The sequence below is a fragment of the Amblyomma americanum genome, chromosome 3 (genome assembly GCF_052857255.1).
Source record: "Amblyomma americanum isolate KBUSLIRL-KWMA chromosome 3, ASM5285725v1, whole genome shotgun sequence".
Classification (NCBI taxonomy): domain Eukaryota; kingdom Metazoa; phylum Arthropoda; class Arachnida; order Ixodida; family Ixodidae; genus Amblyomma; species Amblyomma americanum.
The window spans coordinates 225,833,061-225,860,588 of record NC_135499.1 but is presented as its reverse complement, the minus strand read 5'-3'; the positions used below and the strand labels follow the sequence as shown (position 1 = coordinate 225,860,588).

At 49.1% G+C, this 27,528-nt stretch overlaps 1 protein-coding gene across 1 annotated transcript; it reads right to left on the bottom strand.

Annotated features, from left to right (window-relative positions):
* Positions 1-1,157: 1,157 nt before the first annotated feature.
* On the bottom strand, positions 1,158-26,231 carry LOC144126248 (uncharacterized). Its single transcript, XM_077660313.1, has 23 exons — positions 26,077-26,231; positions 24,248-24,383; positions 22,945-23,032; positions 21,782-21,923; positions 21,380-21,516; positions 20,342-20,650; positions 19,114-19,284; positions 18,464-18,557; positions 17,774-17,898; positions 17,026-17,154; positions 16,358-16,455; positions 14,879-14,939; positions 13,760-14,002; positions 11,647-11,806; positions 10,564-10,694; positions 9,368-9,679; positions 8,494-8,763; positions 7,955-8,035; positions 7,318-7,523; positions 5,094-5,258; positions 3,936-4,184; positions 2,007-2,198; positions 1,158-1,526 (listed from the first exon to the last, which is right to left on the bottom strand). The coding sequence occupies exons 1-23, from the start codon at positions 26,126-26,128 to the stop codon at positions 1,268-1,270; spliced, it is 3,810 nt and encodes a 1,269-aa protein (XP_077516439.1). The 5' UTR covers positions 26,129-26,231; the 3' UTR covers positions 1,158-1,267.
* Positions 26,232-27,528: the final 1,297 nt, after the last annotated feature.

The following is a 27,528-nucleotide window of genomic DNA, read 5'->3' as shown; positions in this document are numbered from 1 at the left end:
GATTACGTTTGGTTCATTTCGAATACTGGTGGCGGCCGCGCATTCCATGCAGGAATGACTTCCACTTGTTGAATTAATTTACAAAAATACCCGCATGATGCACTTGTCAGCATGAACACGGTTGCCGCGTACTTGTGTCAGGACAGGTTTTCGCTTCCTAACTTGTTTTTCTTGGCAAAATCTCTAAGCGCAGCGCTTATTGCACTTATCGCGTGCAAACTAGTTTCTCATGGAAAAGCGAGGGCTCGGGAAAGCTTCTCGTGGCATGCATAAAGCCTATGCACGGACATAGGGCGCAAACCCGAAACAGCAGGCTACACCAAAGGAACGTTTGTTTTTCACAATGCGAAAACGGAAGCTTCTAAAGTGTACTCTTTTAAGCGCGAACAATTTTTTGAAAGAATATTTGCTCTAAAAAGTGTCTGCTAAACGAAAAAAAAATTTTTTTCCTCGGTTAGTTGTATTTAGTGGCATGAAGAGAAAGCCCTCCCCCCAAGGGCAAATTCGGTACTCGTTTACGCCTGCCTGCTTTTCTGCTCATTCATTGCAATGTACAGTAAGTATATTTTATTACGGGACATACTGATTGCAAAACAATGCTTCTTTGCATTACATAATTTGCGCAAATTTACATTTCGGCAGTTGCAGTTGTTTCAGGGCCAAGCCAAGTACGGCACGCAGTCCTCACGGAATTCCCACGGTGGACGAAGTGCGCTTTAAGAAACTCGCATAGACGGTGGTGCTAGTTTTCTCTTTAGGTAATATTTAGAAACACCATGTACCTGCCAGCAATATGCATGGAGGGTACGTTAACTATTATTTCTGGTTCCTAACTAGCAAAAAAAAAAACGAAATTTCCTGGCTTCTAGTTTCTCCTGAAGCGAAGTCATAGCGGTAGCTATACATTGCAACCTTCTCCCCCTCCTTCCTCATACACTGCCTGTATTGCAGCCAGTTCAGCAGCGGAACAGTTGCTGCTGCGTGTCTTACAGTCTCTCAAGTTACTGTAAGAAAAGCAATGAAAAGCTCCGCTTTATGCAGACACCGAGTACCACTGTGCGCGAAGCCTTGACCAGCCCTAAACAAAGGGCGTCGCGGCTTTGAGCCCTCTTGTTGCTGACCACGTCGTGGCGAGTTTGCGACGTCCTACTAGAAAAGCACGAAGAATGAGTCACATTTATTAGCACAAGCACACATGTGAGAGCACTTAATGAAAAGTAATCAGGGTTGGACGCATGGAGGAGGGTGATGGAGGCGGGCGGAGCTGCTACTTCTTCTTTCGACTGGCCACGTAACCGGCTACGCCCACGGACTTTACAACGTCGATGACGATGTTGTTGAGGAGTATGGCGATGATTAGCGTCTTGAACCAGGACACGTTGGCGTTGTAGGTGTACTTGAGGCCGATCGGCACCATGAAGCCCGACAGCACCACGGACAACACGAGGGCCACGAGCAGTCCGATGTACAGGAAGGGCGTCGGCAGGATCCCCTCCTCGACCCGCTCTTCCGCCAGAGACAACGACCTGCGGCCACAAGATTCCCTTAGGTGCGTTTCGTAGCCAGAACTGCGCGTTCCAATACGAGGCCGGCTCGCTCTCGAGCCATTGGAGTATGACGGGACGTGGCTGACCAAGTTGTCTGCGTGTGCCCATTGCAACGCGTCAGAAGTGAAGCTCGCCTGTAGCACGGCGTCAGCTAAGACACAAAAGGACGCTAAAGGAAGCATAGGAAATGCGTGCGCGGCTCAAATGCGTGGCAAGAGGGTGCACAGTTGGTTTTAGCTCTTGATCATGGAGCTGTACGAACAGCTATAGCTATACACATACAGAACAAGCTTTGTCATTTTGGGAGATTATGAAAATAATGAATAGAATAGGCAAGCTCATGCAGGTCGGCCGGCAGCCCTGGCATGAGTGGGAAGCTGTCAACAGGCGTGCCATTTGCCACAAAAGTTTTCAGAACAAAGCGCTGATTCAGGGCCGTGCGAGGCAGAGAGGGCTCACCTGGCGTCCTTGGAGATGGCGGCCGCGCTCTCGTCGCGGTACTCGGGCATCTCGTAGCTGATCTTGATCTCCGGGTTCCGGGTGTAGTGCGTGTACCTGGTGCTGGTGAGCACGCGCGCCGTCTTAGCCGCCTCGGCGTGGCTGTCGCGGGAGGCCAGCCGCACCTTCTCCGGCGGCATCTGCTTCGAGAACCTGCGCGAATCAGTCAGTCGATTTGATTATGGTTGCCAAGCCTTTCTCTGGTGGCTCAAGAGAATCCACTTTTTAGAAAATAAACATGAAATATTACGGACAAAATTTGAACTCCCATAGGCAGTGGGACGAACTTTGTAAAAGTGTGCTTGGACTAACAGCGTTTAAAATGTGGAGATTCATAGGTCTGCTTCCTGCCATAAGACGGCCAGAAGAGATGGCTGGATAGCTCAGAAGACGAAATGACCAATGGTCAATTAATCAATAATGGTTGCCGATTGTTCCTCTGATGAGTAAAAAGAATACAGTTTTAGAAAATAAAGATGAAATATTACTCCGTCTTGAAAATGATATGAGGCAAAAAAGTAGCGCCACTTGTCTAACTGTATATAGGGTTATATCTTTTCAACGCTTGCAGATTTTTTTCTTAAGATACGTCGTTGCGGTGTGCGCAGGTGGATTATACAGCAAGGCGGACATTATGTATGTGACAGAGCTCAATTAATAGACGAACACTGAAGTAAAATGAAGTGATCAACTTTTTTACTGTTAGTTCCAGAGCGAAAGAATTTATTGCGAAATTGAAGGCTGTCAACATTGAAGGCGAGCAGAGTTTTAAAATTTTAAGTATCTGCTTCGTGGTTCGAAATATCGAGCGCCAAAAATACACTTTTGAAAGCGCGTTGAATTGGCTTTCCCACTTTGTGAATTTATAAAATGGCGTCTGTAACTTCCACACCAGTAAATGCACAACCTGCATTTCTATTCGCCACATTAGAAATGCGAAACACGCCATTTTATGGGAACTCAGCGAGCTTTCAAAAGTGTATTTTTGACGCACAGTATTTCGAGCCACAATGCCGATTCTGAAAATTTTAAAACCTGGTATAGCCTTTGATGCTGACGGCCTTTGGTTTCGCAGTATATGCATTCTTGCACCCTAAATAAAAATAAAAATAATGATTAGTTAAGTTTAGGTAATTAGTCGTCTACTAATTCATCTTTATCATGCATATAATTTCCGCATTGCGGTACAGTCCACGTGCACAGAGCGCCCAGATGTATTTCTCGTGTCTTTTAAAATAAAAAACCTGTACACGTTCAAAAGGTCACCGGGAACCTTGTCCATTGTCCAGACAGAGAATTCCGTATTAACGAAGCGTAAATGTATTGAAGAAGTTTGGTTCTTAGAATGAAGGGGTTAATTCTAAGAACATCTTTTATACAATCTTGTGCTCTTCTTCTCACCCTGTCACATTTACTCACATAAAAAAAATAGCCCAAGTCACGCTTTAAAGGCCTGCCTTATGAACTCAAAAAGCGTCACTTTTATTCTTCGGAAGAAGTACACGGCACTGAAAGCTGCCGAACTTATCGCCCTCTTCTCCAACGGAAAGAAAAAACGACAGTATACTGTACCCGCTGCCTTTCTCCCTTGATGGCTGTGTCTTCTAGCAGGCAAACATGTACTGCATGGCCGTATGCCCCGCGCTTCTAGAGCGCCCATTGCTCGGTTCACGAATATGTCTCTCATGCTCATCTGAATAACATCACCTTCAGCCAGAAGGCGAACGACGGCAGCGCCGCCTGCGCAGCTCGCTGCCAAACATCCACAGGCTATCCGCTTTGCGTTGCCGGATTAGCGCCGTTGTCTCCACCATTGCCGGCCCTCTGCGTCTACAGCCGGCATGCTGGCAACCAGCGCGCGCATGCTCACCGACCAAGGTGCACACTCACGTGAACAGGATCTGTAGGATGACCCCTGCCAAGAACACGACGGCAGCGATGATGCATCCACGCTCGGCCTCCTTGGCGAAGCCGGGCTCCGGTTCGCCAATGATCGGATGGAATCCCCGGAGCAGCATGGCCATAAACATGGTGAGCACGCCGAGGAACAGGATGGTGACGAGACGCTGCAGCCGCGTGTAGCGGCTACCGCTTGGCCACGCGAACACGCTCACCAGAAGGTGGCACAGTCGGAACACCCTGCGCGTACGAGACACCACTGGCACGCGTTGACATTGCCGATGGCCTCGCAGCTTGGTTGTGAACAAGAATGCGGACGCAGCTTCAACGCTGGCTCCTAGATAGAAGGTGACCTTGCTTTTAAATGAAACAAGCGCCGGGAGCACAGCAAGAAAATTTTAAGAGCCTTTTCCAATCGGACCAAGTGCAATGGAAAATAATTGGTAGGGGTTTAACGTAGTCAAAAAGAGCAGATGTGCGAAAGCAGGAGTTCATTCTTGAATTGGAGGAGGAACTTAAGCTCCGCCTTAAGGGTATGACCGGATATCTTTAAGGGGCTAACGTCGATATATTGAGAATTGGTCAATGCCTACTTGAAGATGTTGTTCTTTCCGAGCAACCTCTCGCGCAGCTGCCGCGACGCTCATCCGAACTTACCCGAGTAAGATCGGGTGGTCACTCGAGTTACTAGGCAAAGGCACAAGATCGTAGGTACGATGAACGGAGGTAAGTACGCATGGTGAACGTACGGTGACAAGGTTCTCAATGGTCGGTGTGGGTGAGCGTATAAGTGATTTCGCACTAATATTCAAAAAGGCTTTGCTAATTTGTCATCACATATTTAGGAGCCAGGAACGCAAGTTCTGTGCTGGCATTAGAGCCACTGGCTGAGGCGAGGAAAGTTTGCTGTCAAAGTATCTCCACTCCGCTGACTTTTGTGCAGACATGGCGACCTGGCGCTATAATATGCCGATAAACACGCGGAAGTCAATCAGGCCACCAGTACATAAACTAAGGAAACTTACTGCACGCACCAAATTTAGCGAAAAGACAATGACATCGGCCTTTAAGACCATAAGTCAGATCAGCGATCACCGCAGATTGCCTCTACAGATGCACTATGTTATGTACTCCATATACATTCCATACCTGGGGAAGGTAAGCTGGAACATGATGGACAACTTTTTTCCATGGCCCTCAACGAAAGGCAGGATGTCAGCATGGTCCTGGTCTTGGAACCGCAGCCACTTGTCCACCACGAAAAGGAACTTCTCCGGCGTGCCCTCGTGGAACACATCTACCTTCTTCAAGTGCCTGGAGCGAGCACCGCAGGTTATTTATCATGAAGTCTGTGAGGCTACTCCAACGTCTCCAACAAAACTAAAGTTTAAACATTCATTCATGCGTTCTTTATATAGTATTACACGGTTAAACTGAAATTCTGAAAATGAAAGCAACTGCGTACTTTGCTAGTCATCGCTAAAACCCGAAGCAAAAGTTTCCAGGTATTTGTAGTTCATCAAAGCTGATTAGTTGCTCTGTACGGCCAGTGGAACATTGTTTCCACGCGAATTTATATAGCGCAATTCACTGGCTTTGAATTGACCTAAAAGAAGCTGTCCATGGGGCAAAGTCGCGCATGTCCATAGCGCATGTCCCACCACATCAACCTCGTGTTGGGTCATGAAGGCACGTATACAAGCACCCCTCTCACCCCCCCCCCCCCCCCAGAGAAAGTAATTAAGTTCAACCCCCCCCCCTCTTCTCTCCTGGAAGCTGCCAGGTCACACCCCCCTCCCCCCAGCCCACCCCCAGTCAAGGCTAGAAGAAATTGTCTTGGGGCTCCTCCCTCCGAAAATTCCTGGCTACGTGGCTGCGTTGGGTCACCGTCGTACCACATCGAATTTAAACATCAACTTACCGACTTCAAATAGCGACCGGGACTTCGAGGCCCTCTTTGCTTTCCGAAAAAAAGAAGAAAAGCTATCTTATTAGCGGACGCTGCCGTAGCGCTTTGGTCGAAAAATTCCGCTGCCTTTGGCACATGCGCCATAATTTAAACCGGATCACGCAGCAAAACTCTGCTTGCAAATGCAAACCACTGGTTTTGTGTTTCCAAACTACCTCTAGAACTGCGTGAAAAAAAATTTATGCAGATTAGCACGCAGGTGCAAAATTGAGCTTATTTATAACTAGGGGCGTGATTATAAATTCGGTGGAGTTTTTTCGGTCTTTATTTCAGAACACGTTTCGTTTTATTTTTTTTTGCAAATATTTTTGAGGAATGAATCATGGGATTTTTTCGGCGATTTAATGTATACTCATGTGGGGTCAAATGTCACTTAGAGTTTATCTCGGCGCATTTGTCCGTATGAAAAGTTTGTTTGCCAGTAAATAATGTACATATTGTAGTACTCTGAGCTGTGCTTGTGGAGGGAGTCGTTATCATCATTAAAAAAGTCGTTCAAAGGAAACGAGATAGCCGGCAGGCGAAAACGCAAGTGGAAGTTTACTTCTAAGAACTAGCTGGATAAGTTTTCGTTGCGTTGCCGCCCCAGGTTGAGCGAGAGGGCTGTGTGTTGATGGCAGCGACGGAACTGTAGCTCAATCGTCGTGGTAGCCAGGACATGATACTTTTATAATGACGCCATGAAAAGTTTTATGCCAGTGCCCTGCATGCAGCTGATAAACCCACTTAACCGACTAACTGCTCCAAGTGGGTGATAACAGTGCTTATCTAGCAGGCGGAGAGGAGATGATGCTTTCTGGTCTGCAGAGACGTGTAACCTGTAGCAACGCTGCTTACACAACAGTTCCACCGTCGCATCACACACCTGACTTCGCCTAGTTAATTTTCAACTTTGACTGAATGTCACTCGTACTCAAGAGCCAGCTAGCTACATCTGGCATGCCAAGAATCGGGCCTATTTTAGGTAAAAGCCGGATTTCGAAAACTGAGTTCGGTGTACTTCTATCGATTCTTTTTTTTTCCGGCTTAAATCTAAATGTCCAGCCCCTACTTATAACCATAGGTGGTGCCATGTAGCTATCACTCGACATGGCAGGGAACGGAAATATAGAGAGCCCTGTAAGCAATGCATAAACGTTATGTTGCCTTCAGTTGCTCAACATGTAACAGATTATCAGTTTACGGACTGTAAGAAAAATTAGTTGCATCGGGCAAAATAGAATTTTTCCTTGTTGGTTGAGCGCACGTGCATTCTAGGCTGTGCCGTGCATGCACGCCTGCATTTGTGATTTCGGCCACTCCGAACGCTGCTGTCACACTACGGTTTCAATATGGCTGCGCCAACAGGGCTCAATTTGAAAAAAAAAAGCGCGTAGACAGCCGACGCGGATATCGACCACTGACCAACTTGGCCGGGTGCCCTCGCTGTCGGAGAAGATGCTGAGCACGATGATGTTGCCCAGCGTCTGCGCGGTGGTGAGCAGCAGGCCGTTGGTGCTGCCAGCCAGAAGGAAGTACGGATTGCAGCGCGGGTCCCGCAGTGTGAACTTGCCCGACGTGCCCTCAGTGCCGTGCAGCTCCACTTGGATCTTGGCCGTCGTCTCGGCGTACTGCGCGCGTGGCGCTAGCTCGCTACGCAACACGGCAGACAGGTTCGCTACGAATGGTCGAAAGTCATTAGGTAAACAGAAATGGAGGCAGAAGCCCCCCTTTTGTGGATGGAACTTCATTGGAAACTATAGGTGAGCTATCCACGTATAAAAGCAGGAGTGACGCTCCAAAACATGTTTTGCACAGAGTCACTATAAAAACTAAAACACAGGGCAAGGAAACGACCAAGGTCGATCTTTTCTCTCCGCCCCCTCCCTCTCTTCTTTGCTGTGCTTGACCTTTCGCTTCTTATGTCCATTCGGGTAACAACACCAAGCTACGCACTCAGCTTGATATCTAGAAAATGTCTATTCTCAAGAGGACGCGCAGATGCCTTTCTCCTTACGACCATGAATGAAGACGTACGTGCAGCGAGACCACGCATGCTTACCTGCACGTAACTTGTCTGGAATATCAAAGTGTAGACCTCCTTGTTGCCAGGCTTGTTTTCGGGCGCTATTGCGGTCGCACCCTGAGTAGAGATAATCAACCACTCGCGATTAACTCAGGTCACATTTTATGTAAACAATGCCCCAAGCAGTTAAGGGTGGAAGACAATCAACGCGTATGAGTTTGTTTTCCCGTTAGCGACGTCTTTCTGTCCGAATTTTAAAATGTGGCTGCCTACAATTATTAAAAGAAGAGAGAAAGCGAGTGTCTTCGGGATGGATTCTAAAAAATACAGCCCCCGGTGTTTTAGAAGCACAGTTCAATGCCATCCGGTTGCGCGCATTGCATGTCACAAAGCAGTTTGCTCCTATCGGTCGCGTGCTCTTATTCCATTTACACAAAACAATGGTTCTGGTTTCGTAGTTGGGATGATTATTCGGTAATCTGAGATATTTCTGGCTAGGTAAGGAGTTCGCCAATCATTCAGCGCGACTGCCATCATCGTGAATGCGGTTTGGCGCACTCGGCGGTGACACGCACCGTCTGCTCGTCTATCTCGGCGATCTTCATGGTCCAGTAGAAGAGCACCACAAAGTTGACCCACAATGCCGCAAGGAGGATGGGGATGAGGTACTGGAGGAAGTAGAAGTTTGGCTCTTGCTTCTCGCCCCTGCCTCCCGCTTCGGTCGACACGTTCTCCAAAGGCTTGAGGTGTGTGGTGAAGGACACCTTGGTGGACATGCCGGCGATGGCCGTCGCGTTCTGGTGACACTCGCAAATGATCTCGCCCAGCCGGCTCACGTTCGAGAACTGCAGCGGAAGTGGACACTGCTTTCCCAGAGCGCACATCCGGAGCAGTTTAGTTACGCGGTTCACAGCACTGAGGCGTAAACAAAGTGGTCGTAACGAACATAGCAGTGAATTCAGACAGCTCATCTGGAGCTGAAAAATGGGCCTTAAGAGATCTCCATTCCATTTCATATATAGCTTTCGTCTATACACAGCTGATGTATTGAATGATCCTAATGGTTAGCTTCGACTACTACCAACTGCACAGTTTGAAAAAATGTGTCTGTGATGTATCATGATCTCTCTTTAACTCTGTAATCACTATGATGTCTCAAATCTAAAACAGTACAGTTAGTAAATAATAAAATGATAAAAATAACACCCTCTCACGTTGTACATGTGCAGAATGGTGCGCCGGTTATGACAGCGTTCTTGCTTGGATTGAAAGGCAACGGGAGCTGTTCAGATTGCACGGAACAAAGATACCTTCTAGAGCTTTCTGTGGCTTGAAACTGGAAACTTTCTAGCTTCCAGGAATTACCTGATAATGCACAATCAAAACAAGACGGAAATGAGGGATAAAAAATATTTAGCTGGAATGGGAGAGCACCGACCAAAACCTCACCGTACAGCCTTCGTTGGAACCCAGAGAGCTCCCGTCGGGACTCTTATTAACGCAGTACCAATGCATCGCCGACACCGAGTACCAGATGCTCATGTCACTTCGATGCCAAAAGGGGTACTTGAGGTCCTTGAAGCCCAGCGCTTTGACCGAGCGCTCGACCAGCGGCACGAAGGTGACGAACATTTCGTCACCCTCTCGCGCGCGGTAGTCCTCGACAATGATGACGACGAAACTGGCGAGTGGGTGCAGGGTGTACATCTGACTCTGCGACAGGTCCCTGGTGTTTGGCTCCGCGCCCTTGTGCACGAACGCCTGCGCCGACACAAGCCGTGCGCTTTGTCAGTGCAAGAAAAGTATTGTAAGGATCATTACGATTCTCCTTAATGCAAAATTTGAGCGCAGCTCTATGGGGAACTTGCGCTGGAGTTTGCGGTGCCGATTGCAGCGCCATAACACACTGCCTAGCGAAAAGAGCAAGCAGTTTTGGTTAGTACTATTAGTACTTTTCCGCACCACCTTCAGGCGCTTATTGGCGTGAGCCTCCGCGCTCTGTCGAAGGCGCACGTGCCGTTCGTCAGCTATCTGGGCTACGCCGAGAGAAGCTAGGCAATGAATGCTGCCGGCCAAACGCGGGTATCTAATTGCGCAGAATGTGCTCTCGCGTTTGCGGCGGCCCAAGTGGTTGACAAAAGCAGTTTTGAGTCACCGAATGGAACAATTTCAGTGCCACCTTGGCCGCGCAGGTTCCCCATATGTGTCTCAGCGTATGAAGGCTCATTGTTTTGCTTTGCTGGGTCGTCGGCACGTCTAGCGACGATATCAGATGTATAGTAGCATTAGTAGATGAAGACTACAATGTGCAACGCACAGCGCGCGAGAATGTGTATATCTTAATTCGATAGCAGTATTAGTAGAACACGATGATGGGCAATGCACAGCGCGAGAGTGCGTTGCAGTTTAACACGAGGCGCAATCGGCTGCTGGTATAGCATAGTGCTCTAGGGCAGTGGCTAGCGAAGTTTATCTGTTCGCGACGCCGCGAGCTCAAATAGAATTTGCGGCAATGTTTATTTTTATTTATTTGTGGTTTGTCTCAGTTACACCGACGGCAGCGACGTGGCTCAACCCACGAACGGGCGCTAAGAGCGGCGCTCAAACAGTGGCGGCATCAAAGAGCGTCAATGCGGGGCACCCACCATGAAGAAGTACTTGACGAACTCTGGGTGAATCTTGACCACGATGGCGCCGTCACTCTTGGGCACCTTGAATTTGACGATCATCATCGTGCTAGCAGTGAGCTGCGCCATTGAGTCCTCGCCCTGCGTGGCTGCGGTTCGTGGCGAATGGCTGTAGCTTTATAGAGAAGCGGGGCAGTGCGCGGGCGCTGGACAACGCGTCCCGCGAAAACATCCTCTATGAGAAAGCTGTCTTGTCGTTTCCGAGGGTCGAGTATTTCGAGGAAAGGAAACGATTCATCGCAGATCGGCCTTAAGTAGTATATGTTGCACGAAAAGGCAATACTCGCCACATTCAAGTACGTACTTATTTTGCAAGACCTACACTGTACATAAACGTGTCTTGGAACAACGCCGCGGGATGCTGTGCATGCTAAATAACTGATGGTAAATAACTACGCCAACTTTATAATGAAAAAAAAACTGTACAAGTAGCCTTTTCAATAAGGGTCGACCTCTGCGGATTATAACCGCTCAGAACAAATTTGACTCGTACTGGAAATAGAAAAGCTGAATTCTTCTGCAGGACTGCACGGGAGCACGTACTTTCGGGACATTGCTTTTCGAGGCACAGCGCAAGAGTACACGACACAGTTGCAGGCCTCGCCGTTCAAGGGCGTGACGCGCTTTCAAACGCATTCTGCGTTTTTAGTTGCGCATCAATCTTTGATTCGTGAACACGCCTCAGAGACTAACGCTTGGTACATGAATACAGTCTAAGGTGCTAAAGTGCGCTGGAACACTGGTATTCTAGTACACCGGTAGTATTCCAGTATAGCGACAGCGGCGTTTGTCCGCGGATAAATGTCACGTGACAAGGCGGTCCCTCAGTGCACATGTAGTGACCTGGTACTGTCGAGTCCGCAGAGGAGAACAGCGATGCGGTCCGTCATGTGAATCCATCGATGCCGTATGGTTACAAGCTAGTTACTAACTAGTCACTTCCAGCTGTACGTCAGAGCGTAATGTAAACTCTCAGAAAATGTGTACTTCGCTCTGGAGTCCTGCAGAAACCACGTCCAGTCTAGAGGCGGCATCGCTTACCCTCGGGCTGCAGTGCAACTTGCATGGTCCGCTTCCGGTCGGAAGTGCCGCGTATGCGCATTCCAGTTGCCTCGTCCCGGATGTACGGCCGCACCACGTCAGTGGTGATGGGCCCCAAGCTGGTGGCGCAATGGAACGGGTTCTTTTGGTACACCGCCACCTGGGCAAAAAAAGGGGGAAGGGGGGGGGGGGGGCGGCGGCGAGGCGGCCCGGGCCGTCATTCTTATGAGTGTAAAAGTGTAAAGCGCAAGCAGCCGCAAGACTCCCTAACTTTTGCCTACGCCTCCAATGCAAAAAAGACCGTGCGCGAATCAATTCTCACAAACCTGCGGTGCAGGAATTGTGCAGTTCAAGGCTATTAATCCTCCTGGCCCTTAGTCTCTCTAGCCCTAGGACGGACTCCGGAACAGGGGGAGGGGGGGAGTGACCCCTCAACATTTCTTGAGAGTAGGCAGCGCCCCCTCTTCTTCCTCCAACTGCTTGCACTCAGATCAAATTTCTGGCAAATGTTTCAATTCTAGGACGTTATTAATGGAAAGCGCAGTGGGGCTGAGCTAGGTGGCTTCATAGCCAGTATTAATGCATTTTGTTTAAGTAACCTAAAACAATCCTGCCCCAACAGAAGTCGTTGATTGACTGACCTCTGTTCATGGGCATGGTTAGGAGAATTGAGAGAGACTGTGCGCAAACTTTTCTAATGCAGTCGCTGTCACTCCCCGCATGTACGTCATTATAAAGTTGCCCATTTCAATTTAGGCTTTATATGCATTAACAAATACACCGTCTGAGAATGCAAAAGTACAGACAAGCAATAAAGCTTAGTGAATGTTTATAGACCACATAATATATATGCATGCATTTGAAAACGTATATAAGAGGCAGAGTAATCTGTACAGTACGTAGCTCTTGAAAAACACTGCGTGACAAACAATGTCGATCGCACCACCCGATATCCAGCTTATCGACGCTTTTCCAAAGTTCGCTTAAAGATAGTGCAACATGGCAGAAGTGATAGCTGCACTCCCGATGCTCAGGAGGGGCTCCCGAAGGCCTGGCGTGCTGTTCAAAAAGCATTCAAGAACCGGATCTCTTGATATCCGTGCTCAAGTTTCTCGTTGTAAGCGCGACATCTTTTTCAATGCTCTTTGTTTCCCCTCTCGATGAAAACGGGAGAGCAGTGGGATCGGTGGAACACTGGATTCTTTCCTCGTGGTAATGGTAAACACAGTGCATGGTTTAGGTTAGAACGATTTCTCGCTATTTATACACTGCTGGCGAGCCATTATTCGACATGAAATGGCCTCGGCGAGTTGGGCTCCCTCGTTAGTGACTTCGTCGCGTGCGAAAGCGGCTCTGAATGGTGTTTGAATGTATCCGATGACGGTACTCGCGTTCCGTCCATAATGTCTTGAATACACCTTGCACGCGTCCTTAGTGCTTAATATATAGATGTACGAAAAAAAATAAATGCGGATGGAGAAAAATAATTATAGAATTACAGAAAATAAAATTGAACGCGAAAGACGTCAGTAAATAATGAGAAGCTGGAATGTCTGAAGGTGACGAATACTTGGGAAAGAGAAACGCACACATACTGAGCGACAAACATTCAATGACTGCAACCAGCAGGCCCGTGTCCCGATCAAGTTTCAAATCAGGTCTCGGCTACGAATCACTGATTAACGCATCCTGACAAAGCCACGAAGTGAGCGCACGCCCAGCCTCGGCGGCTGAAGGGTTGGAACTTTGGGTTAGCGGTTCCGTTCAAGAGACCACGATTCGTTCCTCAAAACTGTATACGTAATTAGAATTTCGGGTGTGTAATTATGCCTGAAGCACATCCCCGCGTTTTCGTGGCATGTTTGTGATGCACGTGAAAGCTACCGCGTCCCTGTTTAGATGGACGAGTATTTAGTAGCATCCCCTTTGTACCGATGGGGCGATAGTATCGGGAGGTCTAGAAGAGGGCTGATACGGGCTGGTTGGTACATGTTGACGGAGAGGATGAAACAGAGTTAGAACGGGACAAAGGGAAGGTACGCGTCTGTCTAGTATCCTTTGTGCCGTCTCAGCGCTGTTACATTCCTAGTCCAGTAAGCGCTTAGCGACTCACGACGACGGACAGCGCCTTGGAGTAGGCGTAGATGTTCTTGTCGTAGGCGAGCATGATCCTCGGCTTGACGTACTGGCGGCTCCTGCGGCGCATCTGGGCCACGTCGACGCGCGAGTACCAGAGCGATATGCCGTTAGCCATGTAGACGGCCCGGTCACCACCGGCGCCCTGCTGCGTCTGGACCACCAGGTTCACCGTGTCGTCCATCACAGACAACGCCTCGGCCGACAGGTTGCACAGTTGCTGCGCGTCGTTGAGGCACCGCGTGACGTAAGCAACGAGCTACATGACCCCGCCATCTGGGTGCAACAGGCTCTGCGTCCTCTGGAGGCGCACGTCCCTTCCGGCATTCCGAACGGAGAGCACTGTTTCTATAACGAACGGCAGCAGCGATACGATGCTATTCACAAGCTCCTCACGTTGAGAACAGCGGTGCTTTCAACCAGGCCTAGAACCGTCGAGCTCAACTGCGGTGTACCCGGAATTCCGCTGCACTCGGTTGATGTCTTTAGTGAACGAAAGGTCATTTTATCACCAGAAATACTTTCTAGCGTCGGCGTGACAGGCCGACAGCAATTAAACACAATCACAGTACCACTATTATAAAGGAGTTCTTAGAGTTGTGAACAATAGGTAATATATTAATTAGTAAAAGATGATACAATTTGCATGCCTCTGTTTCATTTTTTTCTTGGTCAAAAATCAGCACTTCTTCAAAAATCAGCCTTCTTGGTCAAAAATCAGCACAAAGATGAAGTGTATTCGATAATTGTTGCAGAAAAAGAAATAAAGTTTTGCGCACCTGTTAGTTTTCTGGCCGCATCGATAAAATAAGAGCCACGGCATATATGAGCCTTCACCTCCAAGGGCGCGCGCTAGCTCGGGCTGTCCGGGCTGGCAAGTCCAGGAGCGCTTCAACGAACCTGAAATCGCAAAAACGATCGAGAAATTTCAGGTTACATGAAGGTCCCTGGGACTGCCACGCCCGTTCGCCCATGAAAGTTTCCAACCGCCTAAACTGGGTTTGTTACAGAGCCACATATCGGGGTTCGCTTAGTGGTATACTGAGGCCTCTGGCAAGGCAACCTGAAATCTCACCCAAGGATGCAAGTTGCTTACCTCGCGTGTCTCAACGCTTCCTCTGTGCGCTAGGATCAGTGACTGTCCCTTCAGAACAGACCTGCAAAACATAACAGACGGAATTCGCAAAACCAAAATGCGAAGCAAAAGGTTATAGACGTAGAACATATCTGAGCTATTGAGAAATTCCAGCTCAGCTACCTTTTGCCATTCCACAAGGAAAAATGCTGAGAGGACACTTAGTGACTGCATGAACAGCATCCCCAATCTGGAAGCAGCATGTCGAATCGGCAATGATTTTGCTCTGACATGAGTAAAGGTACCCGGTGACTCTACCACTTGGACTGACCGGGTCAACTAGCAGGTGACAAAATGAGGCCGGATTTACCAACTCGTAACACTAAAGAGTTCTGGGACACAGTGTTAAGGATGGTATAAATATTAAATATAAAGGTTTGATGAGTGTACGTTTTGTTGTTTTTTGTCATAAGCCTGCGCTCAGGTGTTGACGGCTATAATATTCGTGTCAGATATATTGATGATGGATTTTTCTGGCGCAAGGACATCTGTGGGCAAAAAGCACCGTAGTGCAAGGTGTTATTCGCGCACTAATTAGGTGGGGTCAAAGGCTTATTTCCCAAAAAATTCACCCTAAAGAAGCCGAGCGCAGGCGAGGAGAAAGCTTGTTTCCATTGTATCATCGGCTGGAACCACGTGGCACTGTGAATTGATCCCCGGAGGAAATTGCCAAAGAAAATATCTATGATAATTGTAGGGGAAGCTCTTTGTTGTTTGAGGCCAGGACGGGAGTTTTGCGGACTAAGACAAATAGAGTCAGGTACCACGAGATAGACACATTGTGCGTTGCGTGCCGAGAGGAGGAGGAAACGGATGAACACTTGATACTTTTCTGTAAAAGGCGTCACCCTACAGTGGAAAGCAGCGGGGCTGATTTATCCAAGGCATTGGGGTTTAAGGACAGTGAAGGGAAAGTAGATTTTAAGAGGTTAGGAGTAACCAAGCGAAGGTTATACGATTGGTGGCTTAAGTCAAGACGAGAGTAAAATTTCATAAGTCATTGCTAAGTGCCTTGAGCCACCGCCCGATTTAAAGGGTTCAGCCGTAGCCATCCATCCATCCGCACCTGCCGCATGCGAGGCGGATGCCCAATTCACTAGGTTACCGCTGCATGCGGTATTGTTAGAAATATTCTTCCTTGGGGAAGGAGGGCGAGTAAAGGGTTGAAGCCACTGCGTGTCTGGAGACTTCAAGCGAGCGCGGCAAGGCTAACGAAATTAGCCAACTTCAGCCCAGTGCAATTAACCAGATCCGTAGTTAGCCTTTGGCCGATAAACAAAATAAAACAAAGACAATGTCGATGACATTTTTGCACTGTCCGAAGTGCTTTGCCTCGACACGGGAGAATATAATGGAGGCAGTTTCAAGACCCTTAGCTAGCATGCAGCCATCTTTCATTCCGCCAAGTGTCAGACGGAGGGAGTCGGTCGAGCGTCTGACCTTATGATGGCGGGCAGTTCCTGGACTCCGCGCCTGGTCTTGGTCGGCAGGCGGGCCAGTACACGTATGCTCTTGCGAAGCGTGGCCACCGCAGCTTCCTGCGTGCAGAGGTCAAGTGGAGGTCTTGGTGATCGGTGAAAGAAAGGAAAAAAATGCTAGAAAAGAACAGTTTAAGGTGAAGTGCAGATAGCGAAACATTACGTGATTGGAAAAGTGTGCCACGCGGAGCAATTTCTGACAAGCCATTTTTTTTTTTCGCCACATGGCGCAGGCGACTTCGAGAATACATGTTTTGGGAAAAACTTCAAGCACAAAATCAACCGTTTTTTCTTTGCACGAATCTAATAGCTCATAAGAATGGTTAAGGAGTAGAAAACAAATATCATGCGTCTTCGGGCAATGTCGCTGCGTAAAAACATTTGCGAAGGCTGTCAGAACAAGTAACCGCTGTCAACACCGTGCACAGATTAAGCTGCAAAGACATGTCATTTATACATGTGCACTACCGCGACTTGCATGCATTTAATTCGGTGTCGTGCCAATGAAGCGTGCATAAATAGCTGTATTTTTCCGACACAGTTGTTGAAAGTAAACGGTATGTGTGTGTCCAACATTTGCCTCCGTCCCTTGTTTTCTAATGCGCCCCAGCCTTGCAAAGGTTTACTCACGTGAACACGGTAGTCAACTTCGATGGACGGTCCCTGCATGGCGAGCACTGTGCCTGCCGCCACCAGTGGACACGCCTGGTAGTGCTTAGACAGGATCTCCTCCAGCCGTCGGATGGACAGGGACCTGAGCTGTGGACAACAAAGGTCGCCATCTATTGCTGAACACGCCGGCAGGTGAACCTACAGCCCGACCTATCGCCATTATTCGTTAGTCCGCTTGCACTATACTGTATATTAATTAAATGACTCCCCTCCTCCCACCCCCCTTCGTGTCTTTATCTCACTAGCTGCGCGATTGAAGCGACGATATTGTGCAATTGTGGTAGTAAGCTGCAGTGCTACGTGAACAGTGATTATAGAATTGGGCAGGGAGGAAATAAACTGGACACCAGCTCTAGTGGGAGAAAGTCATCCTTTGCATCACGGGTAAGGCCATTCCATCTCACTCATTTGCTATTCCTATTAACCCCAAAACAGTCCGAGATCAAACAAACGTCTTCTTAAAATCACGAGAATTCCACCAGTAACCTCAGAGTCTACAATACGATTTGTGTGTGTGGTAGATACCAGCAAACATGTTGCTCCAGCTTGTGCGAACAAATCCAACTGAAATGGCGTGTACACGTGTATCTATAGCATTTGACGCTAGGGAATACTGTTTGTTCGGAAGTATGAGTCGAGCATTTTCATCCGCCAGATTACGGTGGCCCACGAAGCGATGTTATATACGCTTGTCGGGCGGGCGTACCTTCGCCTTCTCGAGAATCACTCGGTCCTCGTCGATGGGCGCGAATGCGTTGCAGGTCCAGTAGAGCGTCTGGTTGTTGAGCACGCTCTCCGCCTGCATGATCTGCACGGCCAACCGCTCCGCAGCTGCGCAGAGAAGCCCACCGGCGTCACCCCGTATACAGCACCATCGGCGTTTCGCACATCACTACCACGTCAAAACGCGGTTCAAGAATGTTCAACAGGCAGCAAGTCAGAGTGAAGCGGCAGCTACATTGGTCAACGCTGTTGGTCCGTTGGTCGTTCTGTTGTTCCACTGGGCAACACTGTCGGTCGGTTGGTAAACAACACAATCAACATGTCGGCGAGCTCGTTCGCACACTGGTGCCTCGCCCGGCAAGTGGCAGAGCCGGCGAGCGTGGGCCACTGAAAAATGTTAAAACACCCGGACTACTGCCGCGACGTACTGTATACCGGGGTCGCTTGACGGCTGCAGATGTTCGCTGCATTGGTTAACTCATCTCCACTGCTCAAACGTAGACACTGAAAGTTTGACGTCTTTGAAAAAAAATAAATGCGTTAGAAGGCTGATTCAAGCCTTGCGCCGTGCATTTTAGAACCGAATACAAATAGCATATGGCATAGGGCGTAGTGATTATGGCTTTCGCTGAGCTGACCACCTCGGTGCTGTGCTCAGACGAAGTGAACTCACCAGTGATGTTGTCCAGCGGGTAGTCTCTTTGTAGTAGCCGGTGAAAGTAGGTCCTTTGGGCTAAGGTGCAGTTGCTCACAGGGGTCAAAGTTGGCTAGCATGAAAACAAAAGAGCAGACAGGGTATCAGAACTAGGTGCAGCGCCAGCCGAGTACCTGTAAGGGAGCACTGACTTTTTCCTGAAAGGGCTGCCAAAAATATGATCATAGGAGCGTTCTAGCCCTCAAAGACGAATTCAATGGCTTCACGTGCTAACAGCTCTAGTTCACAAACTACAGCGCTTACCTAAATATTGCTGCCATATACTGAAAAGGAGAATAACATTAAAAAACACCCGTTCGCTGAAAATGGAACAAACTTTTTCGCTCGTTCACTTCGGCTTGAGCAGACAGCGTGCTACGCCGCAAACTGTTGCGGCGCTTTGTTGAACCGGAACAAGCATTTCAAGTCGGCACAGATGTATGACACTGACTGGATGGTTTCCGATTATCTGGCCAAACTAAGATCAACTGAAACGCAGGGCGAGAAGAAGACAGCACACTGCCTCCGCTGTCCTCTCCCTATTACTCTGTGCTTGAGCTGTAAATCATTTTAGACCTGCCCGGTGCCACGGCGCTATTATGAGCAGCCACTGAGGCAGCACCGCATACCAGCTGGAAAAGCCTTCTCTCGAGGGTCCTGCGCGGCTTGAACTTCTCGCGCAGCTGCAGCCGTGGAGTTGTGGGGGTGGTGGAAACGACGGGCGACGGACGCTCCTTGGTCGTGCTCATCTCCGCCTTGCACACGCACAGCACCTCGGTGCGACCCGCCACAATGGCACCCTGCACGGCGCGCACAGAAAGCGATGCGCATTCCCGACATGCCTCGAGGAGCACTCGTGGCAAGCTGTTGCTGCAGATGTGTTGCCACATTTACGCAAGGCAGGGTTGTGGCTGGGCTGAGTCTGCATAGCGTGAAGTCTGGAGTGATTTGAAGCGTAACAATATATTGCTTAACCTGATTGGACTGAATGGCTGCATCAAAGATTATTATTTTGACGCGCAGTCGGAAAAAAACAAACAAACTTATCAGTGTAGCTCGCCGCTTCAGTTCTTCTATCCTGTACTGCAATTTTACGAATAACCAAATAACTTCAGCACGACGGAAGGCCGATCTGAATGAAAATGACGAAACGCAAGGATCGTCATCGTATCGCTTAAGCCTGTCCAATAGTCAGGCGGTGATTTTTTCGGGAACCATAAAGTGACTCGTCCGTGTTTGGTGAAAGTTAGTCATGCTTTCGCAAGCTTAGCGGTTGAGGTCAGTGTGCGTAGTTGTAGAGGGCAGGAGTATCACTGGTGCGCTAGTATACGCCGGCGAGAAAAGGGCACAATGTTTAAATATAAAGAGGAAAGCCCAGAACAGCCTCTGTGTCCACTTTCGTTAATGATCTGTTTTTCCGCTAAGAACCATCGCGGAGTTATCGTAAACTCAGAGCGTATAACATGCACCTTATCGACGATGGAAGGAAAAAGTGAGGCTTCGCGCTATTCCACGTGAACTACACCGAAAGTTGAGGCTGAATTAACAGTAGAGTAGTGTAAAGAAAAAAATATCAGGATGCGGCACCATGTCTTCTCTTCCCTCTCAAGCAATCAACGTTATTCTCTTAGAAGCTAGCCTGTATATGTGCGCAAGAAAGAGCAAAGAAGCAAATTCACGTTCCGATGTGAGGCAGTTTCGCTAAAATCGTATAAGGCGCGCTTTGAGGTGCCTGCACATATAGCAGCTGACTCATGGCTACAATGAAACAAGACCCTCTTGTGACAGGAATGTACGACACAGATGGAGAGACCGCAGAAGCTGTTGCGCGCATAGGTGAGTTTGCTTCACGCAGACCTTGCAGTTTGGTGACTTGTCGTACTCTGCTTCGTCCAGGAAGCGGCACTCGCCGATGACAGCAATCAGCTTGTAGCGCCTGTAGTCGCGCAGGTCGACTCCGGCTCCCGGAGACAGCATGAGCACCGTGACGAAGAGGTGGCGTGGCTCGTGAGGCAAGTACGGCTGGGGAACGCGGTACGTGTACATGGACTGGGTGCGGGGCACCGCCACGGCGCTGTGGGCACCGGACTCTGGTTGACCACCCGGGCGCGCATCCCCTCCACGAGTGAGGTTCTTCAAGTCCGGCACCGTCTTCGCTATCACCACCTGCGGACAGTCAGTGCAGTGATCGGCGACGCTGGGCCTCGTTGGGCCACGAATGAGCGGATACAGACCGACCAATTTTAGCCCTTCGGTTCAAGGTCAATATGACCGTGAAGTGCACGACTGGTTTCACCAGGCTGAGGAAATCAAAGAGGTCACATACTATGTAACTGTTTAACCTGACTTGAGAACCGTAGTACAAAATTCTGCATGCGGGACTGAACAGGCTGCTTCTGGGTATCAAAAACACGAACACCTTTACGTCACAGGTTAAACACTCATGGCGACTGTAGGGGGTACGCTGCACGTGTGGGGCTTGGCCCCCGTGCCACTGGGCACTCACGGGTGTTCTAAAGGACACTCGCTTTCCCCTGTCTTGGCTGTAGGCTTTTCTGAGCTGAAATTCTTAACAAAAGGGGTATCTGACCCGAACTAGGGCAGATTGTTAGTCATTGCGCACTTTGATCAAGGTCATCGAGCCACTAAAATGAAATAATAATAATAATCACCATATATCAGGGAACAAGGGGGGGGGGGGGGGGAAAGGGTCACAACGCAAAGTCTAAGCGTAAACGCCTAGTTTAAACGAAAAATAAGTGCACAGAGCACGTGATATCGGTGCAGAGAAAGCAAGAAAAAAGGCTAGCAAACTACCCGCCATTATCGGGCCAAATATGAGGGACAGATATGGTTTTTTCCCAGCGCCAGCTGAAGAGCAGCTCTCTGGCTTACCACGTAGGAACGAGAGTCGTCCTTTGGCTTGAGCTTGACCTCGATGGGAACTTGGCCGCCAGGGTACCAGATACGATGCACGCCCAGACGAACCAAGCCACTCTGGTCGGGGGTGGATCGGGGCGCCAGGACCGGCTCTGCCCAGATACAGGGAGACGAGAGTAGTGGGTAGCTCTCCCTAACTACGACCTAGGTTGGTCGACAACGCAACAAGCAAGAAAACTTGCTGAAAGTAACAACCTAGCTGTTCTGGTTTTGCCTCAATGGCTGCTTCAACTCTAGATTGTGCCACGAACTTCAGGAGATAGAAGAAGTGGAGGTCAAGCTGAAAGCTTCATTGTCCACACATGAACAGCAACGTCCACCTGTGCAAGCGAGCATGTGGCAAGCGATTGCACTCACCAAACTCGTCCAACAGGGAGCTGAATGAGTTCCTCCTCGGTGCTCCCCGCAGTGTCCGGTTGCGCGCGAGCCCTGGTCGCCGTCTGTTCAGCATCTCTTCCAGCTCCCATCCTCCGTTTCTGCTGGCTCGATACTGTTCGGCCTGTGGCGTGCGCGTGGAGAAACTTGTGACACCATCAATTATTCGCAGGTGAATCAACAAACTCAGTTCTTGCGTCATCCTCGTTTAGCCGCATCACGGCCTTCACACTTCGTCTCAGCACCGTACGGACACGGGATGGATATAAAGGGAAAGGCTACAACCTGGGATAATCCTTTTGTCCGGTTTGGACTCCGAACCTGTCTGTCTCAGTCACTTCTGTTCGCTGCGTGCTAAGATGGTACATTGTATAACGGGCCAGATTAGGCCAGTGATACCTTGTATCCAAGGGAATGATGCTCCATTTTCAAACATGTGCATCGTCCTTTACACTACATTCTGGATTACTCCGGCCAGAGTCTTCGCCACTCGCTCGCGCCGAGCGTACTCCAGAAATGGAATGGCAATACATATGTGTCCTACTGACTTCTAAGGCTGCAGTCGACGGACACATTAATAAAGTTTCAGCCTATCGTCGGCCGCGGTTAACGAAACTGCAGCAGGTATGCCTTAAACGGGGCACATTGCCAAATGAGGCTCTTCGAAGTTTTCTGCTGCCGTACGTGAGCACTGTTAATACAACGTCCCACCATGCTGGGACTACGCAGCGCACGGTCTGTTTTCCGCTAGACTACCCTTCCAAGGTTTTCCGTCACTTTTGCAAAGTTTAGACGTAGTACCACGGGAGGCAGCACTCCCCGCCTTTCTCTTGAGCGGTCGCGTAATGGTGTGCAAAGAGCACTGCTGAATGCGCGGCCGCACTGCTACTGCGTGTGTGCAGCACAGTGCCTGTTCATTTCGCAGGTGAAGCACGCCAGGTTAGCGCCTGTACAGCTACGTGTTCCGCCAACACGACGCCCACGGGGAATACGAGCGCCGGTTGATGTTACGCTCTCCTTGCATAAAAAAGTGGTGCGGCCCTGTGGACATTTCCATCTAGGTTCGTTTCTTAGGTAAATGGGAAGCAAACTAGCCATCGAAACAAGTAGTGCGCAGTACGGGCGCGCCAACATTTAGAACTTACGTGGTTGCGAATGCGCCTGTCATCCTCGAGGAAATCGTTTTCGTCGTCGTAATCTTCTTCGTGAGGCAACAGCGGACCGCGGTCGTAACTGGAAGGCGCAAAGGCGTCAAACATGCTTCGTCTTTGAAATTGATTGAAAAAAAAACTGAGCTGGGCGGCACCTGCAGGTTCCGTGGCAGAGCTGGCACAAGATCATGAGACCTTAAGATCGGCAGTGAGAAAGATTTTTTCGCTTGATGGTAATGATGGTAGAGGCGGGAAACGGAGACGAGAGAATGTGCAGTGAAATGCAAGAAGTCTTTGTGCAAGCAGAAATTTTATAGACATTTGGCCACTAACCACAGCTGGTACTTTTAACTGGCAACACCTGCGTTCAAAAGATTCCCGTTTTCATGAAGGATTACGATACAGCTATTTAGTTTAGGGTGGCTCGGAGAACTGCTTGTGACGGCGGTCCAACCTTGCGTTGCAGAATGCATGATATGCATTCATTAGTTCCCATAAAGACAAGTTCTAATAACTGACTCTCATTGTTTATTAGTGTAATAATGCAGGATCCTTTAGCCCATCAGCTCCACACGGCTGTATTATGATGCAGTTGAGTGAATTCCTCTTTTATTGTTATTTTACTGCTAAGCAGCTCTATTAGATACTAGTTTAAGTAAAATGATTGCTTCTGCAACTAAATTTCTCACGAAAATCCCGTATTTTCAAGTCACGTGCGGCACATGTTGAAAGAATCACAACCTGATCGCTCACTCAGAACTTCCATGAACAGTAATGATTCTGGCGCGTCGGCTGGTGTGAACATATCTTTGCATTGTCTCAGTGCGGTCGTATGCGGTTATATTCATCAAGCGATGGTTCACTTTCGTTATCTGAAAAGACCTTCGTTTAGTCCTAAAATCTTAAAGGCTTTGAGCACCCCTTAGGAACTTCAGGCATATCTTATTTTTTTCTTTTGTGACAGTAAACCCAGTCGTTCAGAAGAATATGATCCTAGCAGATTGAAAGAGATCAAACTAAGCGCGTGAAATTTTGGTTTGCGTATATATAGGCTTGTAGTATGGTTTATTATTTCAGCTAACAAGTACGCGAGGAAGTACAAGTTTCACCAGTGCTGCCATCTACTAAGCGTTTTCAACGTCACGGCGATGGTTTTGATTTGATTTGATTTATTTGTTTCCTTTCTGATACAGAACGAATGCACAAGCTGCACACACGACAACGAGTTTCAAGAGGTTTTCTCCAGACCAACAAGATAGCATGCACGCCCCACATATTCCCTTGGAGGCGCACTCACTCGCCGTATAGCGGTCTTGCGCGATGACGCCTCTGCTCGAGCATTTCCGGGGCCCGTGACAGCGGCACATCGTCGAGGACCAGAAATCGCACGTCGGGTCCGGAGAAGAGGCCGGCGCTACCTCCTTTTGCGCAGCCTGCGCGAACCAGAGCCGGTTTACATGTGCCCACAGAAGTCTTCGGAACACGGAGACCACGATAGAGCTAAATTTTCTGCAGGTGCATAGAAGCGTGGCTATAGTCGGGTACAACTCAAGAACGAAGTTACTTTTCCCCGTCAAAGGACCCCATTCCAGCCAATGGCGTCGGGCCGATTCTCATGAACCTGCTAGCATGACCATGATGGAGTGGCGTGACAAGGTAGGGAAGAGACTATCCCCTTTCCTCTGCCACTCCCTGCATTGCCACGCTAGCAGGGTCATGAGAATCGGCCCGACGCCATTGGCTTGAAGAAGGCCCTTTTATGGGGAGAAGGCGCTGCGTCCTTAAGTTGTGGATGGATTTTTTTTTTAATGGCGCAAGTGCATCTGTGGCAAAGAGCTCCATGGCACAAGCTGTTATCAACTACACAAGATAGGGTCAAAGAACCATTTACCAAGCATCTCATCCCTCATAAGCCGAGCACCAGGCAAGGGGAAGGCTTGTACCCGTTGTATCACCGGTGGGTACCCTTCGGCACTGGGAATCGAACACCGCACCTCCCGCATGCGAGGCGGATGCTCAACCACTCGTTATTGAGTTGTATCCAGCTATAGACATTAAGGGGTGCACTGTGCAGGTCGTGTGCGCAGGTACAGTCACGTGTAAAAAAAAATAGCACTAGTGACGTGTCAACGGAGTGGTCGATAACAACGCACGGCGCTGCGCTTACGAACCCGCCGATAACAATGTGCCAGCTGTGTTCGCAAAGCACGGCCGTTGTGCGATTTTCGCCGCTTCTGTGACGTCACTGTGCCAAGTTTTTTAAGTCGCGACTGTACAAAGCACACCTTTCAGCTTGCGGCTCTATGCTTAGGCTATAGTTACAAAGAAAGTAAGCTTTTCTGGCCTTAAAATTCTCACCGAAAACTCGTGCGGGCGCATGTATGCCAACGCGAAAGGCAAGCAGCTGGAAGCAATAAATTTGGCTTGGCATTCTTTCTGACAACCAAAGCTGTTACTCCTAATCAAAAACAAAGCACAAAGAAACGAGCGATATCATTGCTGTATTCCTTTGCGCGTCGAAAGAATAGCGTTTTTGTGCCCAGCTTAATGCGAAGCCAGGAAGTGGACGTTCGCGAGTAAGTCAACGAACACATATAAAGCGGGTGAGTTAAACCAATGTTTGTTCAAAACACTTTTTTGTTCAAAAAGTTAAAGAACATTCAATGACTCGTTCGCAATAATTTGACGAGCAAGGTACGAGGAACGTCTGTTACGTATTGGTGGAGCAGATACTGTTGCGGTCACGCGGAACCAATTGCAGCTGCGCTTACACGTTAACGCGTGTCGAACTAAGAAAATAATAGCGTCTTTACTGGGCTACTAAACCTTTCACAACTGCCGGCTATCAACGATATCTCTCCGCTATAAATTGCATGGGAACCTGAAACAAGGTGGACAAAGTACACCAGATTACAACGGGCTAAAAGCACTAGACGCAGTTATACAACTGTCCATCACCTCGCCAGTGCGTGATTCGCAAAAAAAATACAAAAACAGCCCCCATCTGCTCCAATAAACCACTGAATTACACCGAAAAGCGAAGAAGGAACGTTGAAGCAGCACGCCACCAAAAGCGCTGCTCGCCAGCGGTTGGCATACCGCTCGCAGTGCTGTCCTCGCGCTCACCTGTCCGGCATAACCACACGATTAATGAGCACCCCAGGAAGTGCAGCTTCATGCTTTCCTGGGCTGAGCTGGACAGCCGGGCTTCATTCCCGCCGCACTGCGGGGGACTCGACCCGCCGGACGGCCATCGCAGCTGGCGTCTTCGTTCTCCTCTTGCTCCATCCAGCCTGCGACCACGAGACGGTGGGGCCGGCATTCGGCGCGCAGAAACTAGGCGAGAATGTCAATTATCAGCATCATCGTAGTCACCTTCATCCTCATCATGGGCGCCTTTTCGCGTTTAACTTCACCGTGAACTTTGTGAACCTTGGCCGGGTCTTTTTGGAAGCACGAAGTTGAATGAATGAATGAATTAATTTATTTAACATAAAAGCGGAGGGATGGCCACTGGTCGGGGAAACGAAAAAAAAAGAATTGGGATTCTGTAGGGTCGTGTTCTTGAGCATTTTGCTTGCTCCGGGTCTACTTGTCAGTAGTAGTACTTGGCAGTGTTTGGTTTCACTTCTCGGTGGACACCTCAACCGCGCCTTGAGGAAAGGTAAGAAATGAGAAAGAACAAAGAGGTGACGTAGTGGAGGGATCCGGAATAATTTCGACCATTGGGGTATCTCTAACATGCACAGACATCGCACAGCACATGGGCGCCTTTTACGTTTCGCCCTCAAAGAGTGATGGGATCAAGCTGACAGGAGCCCTTAAACGGGCTGCGAAACACTGCTTGAACGGATGCCGGTTACGTTTCAGATGGATTCTTTATGTCACACAGATGCTGACTCAAAAAGAATTACGAGAATCGATGCATAGGAACGGGAGTTATTCAATGAAGAAATTTAAAAATACAAGCAAACAAAATGCTGCCCTCAACTCGATTTTCGCGCAGCTTCCCATTCCCATTGCGCTCTCCCAATGACGACATTTAATGCGACCAGTCAAAAGAGCCTATCTGAGCACGTGACGGAAGTTTGCACTCCATGGTTGCCTGTTCCCTGTAACTCGTTCATGCCAAGGCTAGCAGCGCCGTTTGCATGGTTACAACTACCATGTGAACGCCCAGCTGACCCAGCGATGCTTCACCGTCACGTCGACGGCGCAGAAGGGAACACTGATCAGTGACGTTCCCTTGCTTATGGATCCGAACTCGAGCTCGAGATACTGCGACGGTGTGACAGCCTGCGTAAGATATCAGGCACATTTAGCGTAGCGCGTACCGCTACTGCTTACCGCCAACCATCGCCCGTCGCTCCTAGCGCGCTGGTTGGCCACGGCGAGCAAGGAGCGCGCGCTGTTGACGGTAATGTGGCGCCATCTGGCGCCACCGCCCGGTGATTCTGACGATGCGCACTGCCTGCTAAAAGTGAAACGAACGCATCCTTCGTTGGGACCGAAACGAACGCTTATAGAGCGCAATGGCTCGATCGGATCGATTCCGCAAAGCCGCTCTCTGATACATAG